Genomic DNA, 12,650 nt, shown 5'->3' with positions numbered 1-12,650 from the left:
TTTAAAAGCCAACATGGGGTCTAAACAACACTACGATGAGGAACCAAACTGCAGTGTGGAATGGCAGGATTCAGGATCTACTTCTACAAAGTGTTCCACTTAGATACATCTTACCTTGATGGACAATTTGTCCTTGATAGCTGGTCTGGAGATCTATGGGGTTTAAAGCATCACACACACACACACACACATCATGCAGTAGAAAATGTAGGGGTGTATAAACAAAGGACGAGTGATGAGGAACCAATAAATTGATGGCATTCTTATGTGAAATGTCTGCACTGCACTTTATAACTGTGTTTGTGTGATGATGTGGCACAAGAATACAACTATCAATGCTTCTAACCTCAGATACATGTGGGAATCCACCAGTTATTAAAGGTATATTCCAGTTTTTTTTTTTTTAAAGTGGGGATGTGTACAGTAATGAGTTATCAGTGTGTTAAATGCAGTAGCCCAGTTTATAAAGGTTCAGGGGATACCAAGGATTTTCCAGGCCTTCTGAGAGACACAGTCTCTCCAGCATGTCCTGGGTCTTCTCCGTGGCTTCCCTCTGGTTGGACATGCCTGGAATAACACACCAGTTGAGACACCCAGGACTCATCCTGACCAGAGGTCCAGGCCATCTCATCTGGCTCTACTTTAAGGCCCTCCCAGAGGACTGAGCTTCTCACCGTATGTCTAAAGGGTACCAACACCCTGCCAAAGAGGGTTATTTTACATGGATGTGGGTCATGTGCCTCTCCTTTGGAGCCAGGCTTCTGGCACCTGGGAAGGCAAGGCGGGCCAACCTTCCCATGGAGTGGTCAATGAAGTCAGGTGTAGTGCGGGTGGGTGTGGGGCAAAAAGCAGTCCAAAGTAAGGACCTTGGCAGTCCAAGTCTCAGCTAAAGAAGCTAACTCCAAGGCTGTGGGGGGCATATGTCAGTCCAAAGTAAGGACCTTGGCAGTCCAGGTCTTAGCTATAGAAGCTAACTCCAAGGCTGTGGAGGGCATATAGCAGTCCAAAGTAAGGACCTTGGCAGTCCAAGTCTTAGCTATAGAAGCTAACTCCCGTGGAGGGCATATAGCAGTTCAAAGTATGGACCTTGGTAGTCCAAGTCTCAGCTATAGAAGCTAACTCCAAGGCTGTGGAGGGTATATAGCAGTTCAAAGTAGGGACCTTGGCAGTCCAAGTCTCAGCTATAGAAGCTAACTCCCGTGGAGGGCAGATAGCAGTCCTAAGTAAGGACCTTGGTAGTCCAAGTCTCAGCTATAGAAGCTAACTCCCGTGGAGGGCAGATAGCAGTCCTAAGTATGGACCTTGGCAGTCCAAGTCTCAGCTATAGGAGCTAACTTCAAAGGCTGAGGGGGGGCATAAAGCAGTCCAAAGTAAGGACCTTGGCAGTCCAGGTCTTAGCTATAGAAGCTAACTCCAAGGCTGTGGGGTGTAAAAGTTTCTCTCAGATTCTTAAAACTGAGAATATGTTGACTGCTACATACTACAGCTATCACACCAACTACTCGTATGTACTTCACACAACCCCCACTTCAAAAATATAGAAAGAAAACACAGAATATCCCTTTGAAGTGGGCAATAAGGCCCCACCATGGGAAGCCATACTTGATGGAAACAAGAATGAATGGGAAAGGAAGAACAGGTGAGCTTTTACATACAGTACACACATGCTGAGATGCATTTAGCAATTTGAAAGACTGGCAACTGGAGTGCAGTTGTGTTTTAAGGACAATCAAACCTCACCTGACGGCCTTTTGGCTGGATTGTTGATGGCAGGTCCTGAAGGGAAGTGACAGTTAGTTTCTGTGGGTCCTGTGAGACAATTAATGTGTTCATTGTGATGACAATTACATGGAGAATTTGCATTTATGACTTATCCATGTGTCGTCATTGTGTGTTAAAATGTAATAAAATGAAACCATATTTAACATGATTTACAAATTTTCAGCTATTTTCGTGAAAGCGTGTGTGTGTGTGTGTGTGTGTGTGTGTGTGTGTGTGTGTGTGTGTGTGTGTGTGTGTCGCAGTGAGAAACAAACATACCAGGATGGAACTGGTGACACTAGCGTGACCGTTTGCAGGTGACTGTCGAGACAAATCCGGTGACTCTTTCTGCAACAAAGAACAGAAAGGTTTACTTTTCCAACAGGTTCTGGGAAAAAAAGCAGCAGTGTATTGACACAGTACCTCACAGGACATGGACTGGGACCGGTAACTGGGTACAATCTTGAAAGTGATGCTACCCCTCATCTCCCTCTGTGAAGTTACAGTTGCAGGAATTAATAAGTGTCATGACAATCAATCAATCAATAAATAAGAGCTGCTCTTAAGCAAAAGAAATGGATCATTTTCACAATCAAAGAAGAGGGGGAGTCTGACTTGTATGACTTACCAGCATCTTCTGGAGCTGTTCAACCGTCTGATTAGCAACACTGATGCCATTGATCTCTCGGATCTCATCTCCTACATGCAGAGTCCCTGAGGTGGAGAAATAACAAATCAATGGAGGCTACAAATGAACACCTGCGGTGTGGAAACATAAACACTTCACAAAGCAGATGCCAAGACAAACTCCAGAGGAAGTCTAACTACCGTAAAAAGACTTCCATTGCCATAAGTAACTTCACATCTTGTTGCTAATAGTTACTCTGATCTATATGATGAAGTCCCAACTAGTTAAAGCTGGGGTAGGTAATCTTGCTCAGAGGTAGAGCTGGGCAATATGACGATATATATCGTTTAGACCAGTGGTTCCCAGACTTTTTCTGCAGGGCCCCCTTTTCATCAACGACAATAACGTCGAGCCTCCCCACTCGTCACATGGACCACAGAAACATACTAAGAAATGCCTCTTTAGTTTTAGTGGCTGTATTGTAGGTATCTATAATTAAAACTGTGTCAGTACAATTATCCATTCTTCTGTGGAAGTATAAACCAGGAATCTCTGCAAACGACTTTAGGTGAGTGAAGTTTACTATGAGACGATGCTGCTTTAGTAAAACAACTTTTCTATATATATGTGATAGTTTATTTCTAAAGTAACTTGCAGGCTTTTCTTTGTGTTCAGTATGAAATGTACCCAAGTGGTGTTGTAACTTGTTTGGCTTCATACTTCATTATATTAGGTGATAATATTTTGGTACACGCAAAAGACTGCATTCTCATTATTACCCACCATTGATTATTATTATTACTGGTCAAGCAGGGACAGATATGTTCCATCATAGTTTGTTCTCTCTTTTTTTGTTTTACTACTTGAAGTCTCTCTTGTTAATTTATCATAATTTCCTATGAGTACTATTACAAATTCATCCAGTGTAAAAACTCCCAAGTTTTATTTAGCCTTGCCACGCCCCCCCCCCCGTGATAACTCTGGATCCCCCCTGGGGAGCCCGCCCTCCAGTTTGGGAATCACTGGTTTAGACGATAGAAAATGCCCATCGTTTTATATGAGGTTCTATTGTTTACACCACGATAAGGTGCTTTACTGCAGTATTTTACGTCAAGATGCGCTTTACGGCATGCACGCTGCCACATATAAACAAACATGGAGAAAGATCGTTACAGACATGTTTTAGAGCAGGATTATTCTCTAAAAGATGACCAGCAAACCCAAATGGATGAGCTTGTTCATAAAAGAGGGAAAATTTCTGTTGCATGGATGTGGTTTGGATATATAAAAAAAAAACAGACGTGGAATCGACAACAGACTAGCTCACAGTCCCAACAACGGACTCCGGCACAACTAACTCATTTTATCACCTGTGCAAGAATCAGGATAAAGAATACAGAATAGAGTCAACGAGCAAAAGCAGCATCAAGTGGTGGCGAAAGCGCTCATTATAAACTCCAGACGCAAACGCTTAAAGGGGTCCTATTATGGTATTTGGAGTTTTCTGAGCTTTCTACAGTGTTACAGTGTTGAATCCTCATCAGACATGTGAACGGCACTGTTTTTTATCACCTAATGTTTGAGTTTGAGTTCCAGCACTTTCCATGGCGACGAAAAATGCGTCGTTTTAGAGAGTTTTTTCTACTTGGAAATCCTTGTGACGTCCCGGGGGATAAGGTTTGGTGATTGGTTACCTTCTACTGGTTAACAAGGGCATGTACAAATACATCAGGCGGGTGGAAAACGTGGGATAAAGTTATTTCCAACGATGGCTGGTGAGTTTACCAAAGAGAGACATCCTGCTGCATTCGTTGCTGTGGGTTGCTGTTTTCCACTTCGTTTTCAGGGTCTGATTCAGGTTCCAACATGTAGGGCTGTATGCTATGTTGACACTGTATTTTGTTTTTTTATTGAGTTCATGTTAGCCTAATCCTGTTTATGAGATGTTACAATGACGGTGAAAGCAGTTGCGGTGCGCGCTCCCGATGTAGCGGGACCAATGTGGCAGCTGACCAATCAGTGGCAACTTATATCTGGCGGGAGGCGGGGCTTAATGCAGAAGAGTCTCAATCCACTCGTTTTGCCCAAGCCTCTGACAGCCTACGGAGAGGGTCGGTCTGAAGTAAGTAAAGTGATTTGTGACAATAGCTCGATCAATCCCAGCCCTTCTGGTCTCAGAAATAAAAATAAATTAGCCTGAAATGCACATAATAGTTCCACTTTAAACAGGCTTTTACCTGTGAAACATCATATGGCCATAGTTCCCCCAGATGGAAGGAGATCACTGCTGCTGTTGCCAAGCACATCTGACACATAACTGATGACTGACACAAAATGACACAATTTTATATCGTTATGTATATTGTTATGGGGATATAAAATGAGCTATATTGGGATATGAGACTTTGGTCACATGACCCAACCCTACTTTTTTTTTTTTTTTTTTTTTTTTAAACTCTGGGTGAAGTGGTTCCTTGTCCTGATCGTAGTCTATACACTTTGTCATCATGAATAATAAGAAATATAGTTAGACCCCCCAGTTTCCAGTAAATCTGTTAAAACTGACCAATCCAAACGTTCGGACCAAAATTAAGTTTTTCATTTCTTATATTTCGTAAGTTTCTTCTCCCGGCTCCTCTCTTCCCCCTCCCGCAGCGCATACCTGATAGCCACACCCTGCATATAAATAATAGCGTGTTAGGATGAAAATACAAAGTAGTGAAGAAGAAACTCGGAAAGCAAACAAGGCTGAGAAAATGCAGGAAGGATTTCCCGACCCGGCTCGGTTTATTTCCCTCCTACCGCAAAACAGCAGAGAAAAACAAAATTGTTGGTGGAAAAAGCTGCGAATAAAAAAGTCTTGGATCACGCAAGGAGCAAAACCAGAGTGGGAGGAGCCAAGACAGGGTTCCACTTTCACATCTTACCTGCTCCCCAACATTACCTACCCCAGCTTTAAAGCTTAATATAACTGATCACCAGATACCTTGTCGATGAATCATTCCACCGTGCATGATGCGGGCCACGATACAGTGGTTGAGGTCATTCATTTTAAGAGTTATGCCCTACAAGAAAAAGTGTGAAAGATTATTAAAAAAAGATATTGTAATACTGCATGAAAATATTTGAGGGTATGGTGTTTATTTCCCAGCTGTTTGTTGCAGTCGGCTTCAGTTTGAAAATAACTAACAATACTGCTCCATCCTAGGCTGCAGGAGTGGACTTTCAGTGTAACGCTTTCCATCTACACACCATGGGTTCGTCAGTGTTCTTCTGAAACTGGACCAGCCGGACCCTGGTCACATTCTCCAGGTCCATGTCTCCGTTGGTACTGTCTGGGGAGTCTCCGTTTAGATATGGTGAAGTAGGAGGCGGAGTCACCCTCAGTGCCTCGTCGCTGTACACTTCATGAGCCACTACATCGTGGGTTTGCAGCAGAGCCTGGAAAGGATACAATTTTCCGGAAAACGGAGGACTTGTTAGCAAGGCAAGGCAGGCTTATTTGTAAAGTACATGTAACCAGAGCGCATTAAAAGCATTGCAGCTCTGTAATACAGCTTCCAGAAGAAGCATTAAATGACAAACTTAAAGAGAATAAAACAAAACTGAGAAAGTTAAAACATAAATTAAAGGACACAAGAAATCAAGGTTACATTGTGAACAATTAAAAGTTGCTTTGCTGAAAAGCAGCAAACAGAAAAGAGAGTTGACCCTGATGACCTGAGATCTGATTGGTTTATAATGAACCAGTAGATCCTGAATGGATTTAAACCATTCAGTGCTTCGTAAACTTACAGCAGGATTTTGAAGTTAATTCTTTGACAAACAGGAAGCCCATCTAAAGACATTGGCTGTGTCTCAATGTCCATCCTATTCCTTACATAGTGTCCTATATAGTGGTCACACGTTTTACAGGTGTCCCCGAATGTCCAGAAAGAAAAAAAGTAGTGCACCCAAAATTAATCACAAGGCAACTTAAAGTAGTGAGCACGATGGTCACTAGATGGGTCAATATAGACCACAATGCATTGCGGGCAGGAGCTCAAAGTGATACAAACATTAAAGCTGGTTTAGAAAAAACTATAGATCATTAATTTTATATCTTGTTGATTTATTAGGCAACAAAGACAATAAAATACAATCTAAGAAAATACTTTCCCTCCCCCCCCCCCCCCCCCCCCCCCCCCCCCCCCCCCGTGTGGCGGTTGCTGTGGTGACAGCCGGTAGTCACATGATCTGGGACGAGGAGGAAAAAACCAGCTTTGTGTCTGAATCAGCAACAAAATGAGCGCACTATGTAGTGCAGAACTGTCGGGTTAGTGTGGACATTAGGACACAGCCGTTGAGACTGGAGTCATGTGATCTACTTCCTTGGTCTTAGTAAGGACTTGAGCAACAGCATGTTGGACTTCTTGCAGCTGTGTGATGGACTTTTTAGGGAGACTTATAGGAACAGTACTACAATACCAAATACAATTACATGGACAAGTTCTTTTCTAAATCCTGGGGAGACATCAGTCCTTTAATCCTCGATACGTTCTTAAAGTGACAAAAAGCTGACGTCACAACTGTCCTAATGCGACTGCTGAAATTCAGGTCTGAGTCCAGGACTGCTCCCAGATTCCTGGCTTAGGTACTTTTAACACTACTATTTGAAGCAGTTGACCATAAAACTACCATTTCTGCTTTGTCTTCATTCATAGAATAAGTTCTGGCACATCCAGCCTTTAACTTTATCAATGTATTTGATGAGTGTTTGGATCGGGTTTTAGCACTCATTTCAGTCCTACCTATTTTAAGCAGGATTTCAGTTTAATCTTGCTTCAACACAGCTGACTCAAATGAGTCACTGTGCAGAACCTGACAGGCTGATAGATCTATTTAAATGGATTCGGATGTGTTGAAGCAGGAATACATGCAAAAGCAGCTGGATTGCAGACCTTGTTGGACCAAACAAACCCCTGGGTTTTTGCCTAGTCTAAGAATGCTGAGAATCATTACATGAGAACCCTTCCACATGTAATCCTTCCTCAAACTGTGTAAAAAGTTGCGCCACTCTGTGGCTGCTGCCTCAGTCTACCTGCTCCTGTTTATGTCAATATATGTTGTTTTTTTTTTTTTTACTCTTGAATGGGTTGTACTGGATTGTGACAGGATGCTGGTTCAATGACAATAAATCTGATTATGAGATAGCTTTGTGGCTTCAATTAATTTTCAAATGTCACTACCTTAGTTATCCATTATATTTAAAACAGTTTCTAATCCCATTTGGGTCCTCATATAACCTCACACATACTGAGCACTTATTTTTTTATGTTCCCAAAATTAATCGGGATATTTTGCTTCACAATTTTAAAATAAATTTTTTTGTTAAAAAATGTTGATTTTTTTTTTTTCAAATGAATACAAATAATCCATTATAAATTTTTTGTTATTTGTTTTTATTGATCTTTTTACTTTTCTTCTTGGATATTAAAGCAGCAGGACGACGGTCTGGCTACTGTGTTGTTTTTTCCTCATTGAAATCAAGAAAAAATGACGAGCAAAAAAAAAAGTTTTAAACATTTTTGTTGTTTTTAATCTACAAAAATCAGCAATATTGAAGAATTGTGAGAATCGTAATTTAAATCAAATCGGCACCTCAAAAAAATCGGAATCGAATCGGGACAAAAGCACATCGTCACGGCCCTAACTAGAGCGATACCCGACTTCTGGCAATCGGGTTTTTCTGGTGTAAGAGTTTGAGATAAACACTTAGTCTGTTTTTTTCATTTATTGGCTTGATTTTAAAATTGTATAAATTCATTTTCATTTTGTAGAACTTGAAGCTTTTCAAACGGCCAAACACAGCAAGCGAGAAATTTTTAAATGAACTTTGTCAACGTTAATGCTGAAGACATTGCGCCACAGTTTGGGCGCAGCCATTGTTGCTGTACTGAAACACAAAATCAGACCCTTATAACTGGAATCAGTGGTGACCCAGAAAATGACTTAATCTGTGAATAATAGAAGGTACATGTGGTTCCACACACGCTGGCACTGTGTGCGTGCTGATGATGCTAGTGTCAGAAAGAGAAAGGCTTACACTAAACCTCTTTGGGTACTGATCATGTCACTGACACTGTTTTTACAAAACATGTCCCACTGACTGCGCTTACCAAATGATCACATCTGCTCTGAGCAACATCACATACTCATGCTGCATGACCGGCGGAGACTGAACAGCTGGCTACTAGAGGCTTTTGACTAATGGTGAACGTTAGAGCAGCTCAACTGTTAAAAGGAGATGGTTGTAATGTCATTTTATGAGACAAAAACGGTGACCTGGAAAGTGTCTAAGTCTAAAATCCTGTGCAGTATTACCATAGACCTACTTATGATGCTTTCAAAATGCACAAAAGCTCGTCCGCAGCTTTATTTCTAGCGGCAGACGTGCACAATGGAACATCTTCACATGTAATTTTTCAGTAGAAAATGGAAACACTTCAAACGTCAAAATAAGACATTTCTCGCCATGTGCTAGCGCACTAAATCCCCTCACGCTCATCTTGTTAGCCGTGCTGGTTAAAATGTCTGTGGCAGCTTTAAAAACCCAGACAGACAGGTCAGAGAGCAGAGCTGGCTAATTGGATTGAACCAAATCTTAGGAAAGACAGCTCCGGTAAGTGTCACACACTGAATCAGCAAAGACAAACACCTTGTGCCTCTCAGTTGGCTACAAAGCGTCCACATCGGCGTTCATGTCGCTGCTGTGTGGAGAAACTACAAACACAAATCAAATGAGTGTCTGTAGCAAGAGTAAATAAATAAATAAAACAAAAGATGCTAGCTTTGATTCATACCTTTTTAAGACACTGAACTCTTCCGTCTGAGTTTCTTGTTTCCAAGCATGTCCTTTTCTGTTTGTCTCCAGTCCGTTTCAGCCTCTATCAGCTGACGAACATGCAGTATAAAAACGCATCCAGACTCTCTACGTTGGAGCCTTTTGGCTTTTGCTGCCGCTCTAACACTTCTGTCTCCGCTTGCGTTCCTCTGGATGTGTCTATCCCTGCCAGGGCGCTCGACAAGCTCAGGTGCTAAGCAGCTTTGTGGCCGAGGGAATTGTGTGGATTGTCAAAAGAGCCCTACTTCTGACACAGTGGGCTGCAACCAATAAGACTGCTCCATCTGCCCCGAAAAGCAGCATTATCCCCATAAATGAGGAAGTGTGTGTGTGTGTGTGTGTGTGTGTGTGTGTGTGTGTGTGTGTGTGTGTGTGTGTGTAACATCCCACCATGAAGTGTGGCTGTGTGAGGATCCTCCTGAGCTCCTTGGCCTCCATGTTCTCTGGGTAACAGGAGATGGTTTCCAGCACCTGAAGAGGAAAAAGTTAGTGTTAATTCCTCATCCTGTCTTTTTTTATTCAAAGTATTTTCATTCCTTCTGTTTTTATTTAATCGTTTTTGTTTATGTTTCTTGTTTGTTTGTTTTTAATGCTATCTGCACCTTGCCTAAACGCCGTCATGTTTTAATAAACACGCATTTCTGACCTTCTCTGGAGGTGTTATATGATAGAAAATGTTTGTTAGTTGATGACTGGGACCTTTATAGGACAGGGAAGGGTGGTAATAGAGAGAAGGAGTACATCCCAACCACACCTCATCCTAGAGTCAGTACAATTCCAGCTGTATGTACACTACCAATCAAAAGTTTGAAAATACTTTTCAACTGAATTTAATGGAAACGCGCATCCAAACTTTTGACTGGTAGTGTGTGTGAGAACTAAACACCTCACTAAACACTGTGAAAACATCATACATGAAGTCCAAAAATGATTTCAGATGGCCGGTAGAACACATTTCCCCTGTGCTATGTAAATAAACTCACCTTTCCATCTTATTTTGGACTATTAACCTCTTCTTGACAAGCACAATTAATATGCTTACATTGAATATTAAAATTCAATATTTAATTTCCCTTTGGGGATTAATAAAGTATTTTTCATTTTTCATAATAAAGTATTTTCATTTTTCATTCATTCATTCATTCATTATGAATGCGCAGTACAGAAGATCTTTGCACACGCTGGAAACGTTGCGTACAAAACTTGGCTAACAGGATATTTTGGCTATTTTTATTTTTATTTTAATGTCTACTGACTTTATATTTTTCTCTTACTTGGGTTTTATTGTTGTTTATACCTGTTTTACTGTGTTTGACCTGCTGTCCTCGTGGTATTTTCCTTTTAAACCAAAGACAGTTTTAATTAATACCACTGAAATGCATATTTTAATTTGATTTTAATTTTGTTCAGTACTTTGGTCAACGGAGGTTGTGTTAAATGTGCTACATAGTTAAAATCTAAATTGAATTGAACAAAAATCATGGTGAGAAACTGAAGGTCTGTTTTACGCATTGACACCCAAACTACACACAAGCAGTTCTGTAGAAATGGAAGAAAAACATGAGAACGGCACAGTCATCTCAAAAGCTTCTGCTAATTGCTTCCCTTCAAGCAAACCACACAAACAATGTGTCATATGAAAGTACAAATTCTGACAATTAGAGGTGTGTTTCTCATCACTGCTGGGTGAAAACTCTAAATCTTTGTTCTATCTTTTAAAATAATACTCTGCTTCTGAGTTGTCCTATAATTCTGTCTTTGTTTGAACTTATTCATAAAAAAACCTGGAAGTATTCACTGTTCTGATGGTAGGGGGTTTGCTTCTGTCTGGTAGTTTCCAAGGTGAATTTCGGTGCTATTTCTTCATTCTAGGTGTTGATTCTCAACATCAGCCGACGGCTTCTGAGATATTTACCTACGTAGCGTCACTCTTAAGACAAAACTGCTCAGGTTAGCATCAGACACTTTAATCATTGAGATGAATGAGACTGTGATCCTCTGCTTTTTACTGACAGTAATGTGGCTCTCTGTTAGGAGGAGATAACGTTGCATTTTCTACCCTGTTCCAGGTGAATTAACTGTGACACAGTAACACATTGGTTGATTTTAACACCTCTGTAGTAATCATGCATTTGGTTTATTTTAAACCCGGCCCTGTAGCTGTGAAGATACCTTATTTTATTTCATTTTATTTTTATCAAAGTATTTTTTAAATCTGCTTTATAAATAAATGTGACTTAACTGTTTAATTTAGGTGTTTCATTTCAGGTAGAAGGCAAAAAAAACCACAATCGTCATTCATTTTCTCACCTCTTTGGCTCGCTGCACTCCATCACTTGGAGGATTTCTTATCTGAGGGGACGACCTGGTGTTGATTTTATCATAAAGCTGAAACAACAAACAAACATGTGATCAGCTGCAATGAGCATGATGCAAAACCCCAACAATGCAAGGTTCTGACACCTCCTGGATGAGTTGGGTATTACAGAGGAAGAGCTACTCGTCTTGTGAACTCACATCTAAGAGGGTGTGGAGGTGCTGATCCTGGAAGACACTGTGCAGGAAATCCATGTCTTTCTCACTGCAGTCCGTCAAGGCATGAATCTCCTCTAAACTGTCCAAAACCTGTGACACTGCCCCTGTGCAAACACAGTTACACATGCATCACCTACAAATCCAGGCTGATTGACAGAAACACAAAGTACACCAAGCAATCCCTGCAAGCATTCACCGCAAAATGCAAACACTGAACGTGACACGCACTTTTCCACAGACGCAATCTGTGACACATCCATAAACAGGCAAAAAAAAAAAAAAAAAAAAAAAAAAGACAAAACAAAAAAAACACCAATAAAAAAAAAAAAAAAAATCACAACAGAAAAAACAAGACAGAAACACATACAGAACTATTTAACCCCAAGTACCTGCTGCATCGCCCACACATGCAGCAAAACCAGAGAAATAGCAGTACATCAGAGGAAAGTCACTTCAGAAAGTCACAGTGTGGATGACAGGTTATACACACAGGAAATAAACCAAGAAGAATGAAAACAAGACAAGAAAAAGAGATAAAATCTTAAATATTGCGTTGCTTAGGACACGTGTTGGTAAAGCCTGCAAGACTTTAGAGATTCTGAGTGATAACAGGCTGCAAAAGTCTAACAGAGAGAGCTGTGTGGTTCTGTTACATTGTCACGTTTCCTTGCACTGATGACGTCGTCGTTTTCTGAAGAAGTGATGGCTTTAAATTTAGAAGCAGATTATTGGTTAAAAATAGTGATGGGCAAAATTAATAGTTGCAATTAAAAGCAGAAAACTGTGATTAATTGCAATTGATCTCACAAATTTAATTGTTCAATTGTCATTAAAAGTTACAAA

The 12,650-nt window shown here is 40.7% G+C and overlaps 1 protein-coding gene across 7 annotated transcripts in view; it reads right to left on the bottom strand.

Annotated features, from left to right (window-relative positions):
- LOC306773848 (peripheral plasma membrane protein CASK) overlaps positions 1 to 12,650 on the bottom strand; it is a 62,947-nt gene that overhangs the window by 8,123 nt on the left and 42,174 nt on the right. For 2 of the 7 annotated variants that reach the window (XM_079263784.1, XM_079263785.1), the window contains 10 exons: positions 11,790 to 11,911; positions 11,583 to 11,660; positions 9,663 to 9,743; positions 5,642 to 5,830; positions 5,376 to 5,454; positions 2,390 to 2,475; positions 2,185 to 2,253; positions 2,041 to 2,109; positions 1,741 to 1,776; positions 115 to 153 (listed from right to left, as the gene is read on the bottom strand). In XM_079263784.1, coding sequence (XP_079119910.1) covers positions 115 to 153; positions 1,741 to 1,776; positions 2,041 to 2,109; positions 2,185 to 2,253; positions 2,390 to 2,475; positions 5,376 to 5,454; positions 5,642 to 5,830; positions 9,663 to 9,743; positions 11,583 to 11,660; positions 11,790 to 11,911 — 848 coding nt within the window. Of the gene's footprint in view, positions 1 to 114; positions 154 to 1,740; positions 1,777 to 2,040; positions 2,254 to 2,389; positions 2,476 to 5,375; positions 5,455 to 5,641; positions 5,831 to 9,662; positions 9,744 to 11,582; positions 11,661 to 11,789; positions 11,912 to 12,650 lie in introns of all 7 variants that reach the window. The other 5 variants (XM_079263781.1, XM_079263782.1, XM_079263786.1 and 2 more) reach the window with 3 other exon arrangements.

This window comes from Telmatherina bonti (assembly GCF_933228915.1).
Source record: "Telmatherina bonti genome assembly, chromosome: 24".
NCBI classification, from domain to species: domain Eukaryota; kingdom Metazoa; phylum Chordata; class Actinopteri; order Atheriniformes; family Telmatherinidae; genus Telmatherina; species Telmatherina bonti.
The sequence above is the reverse complement of the archived record's forward strand: the minus strand, read 5'-3'. Positions and strand labels throughout refer to the sequence as shown.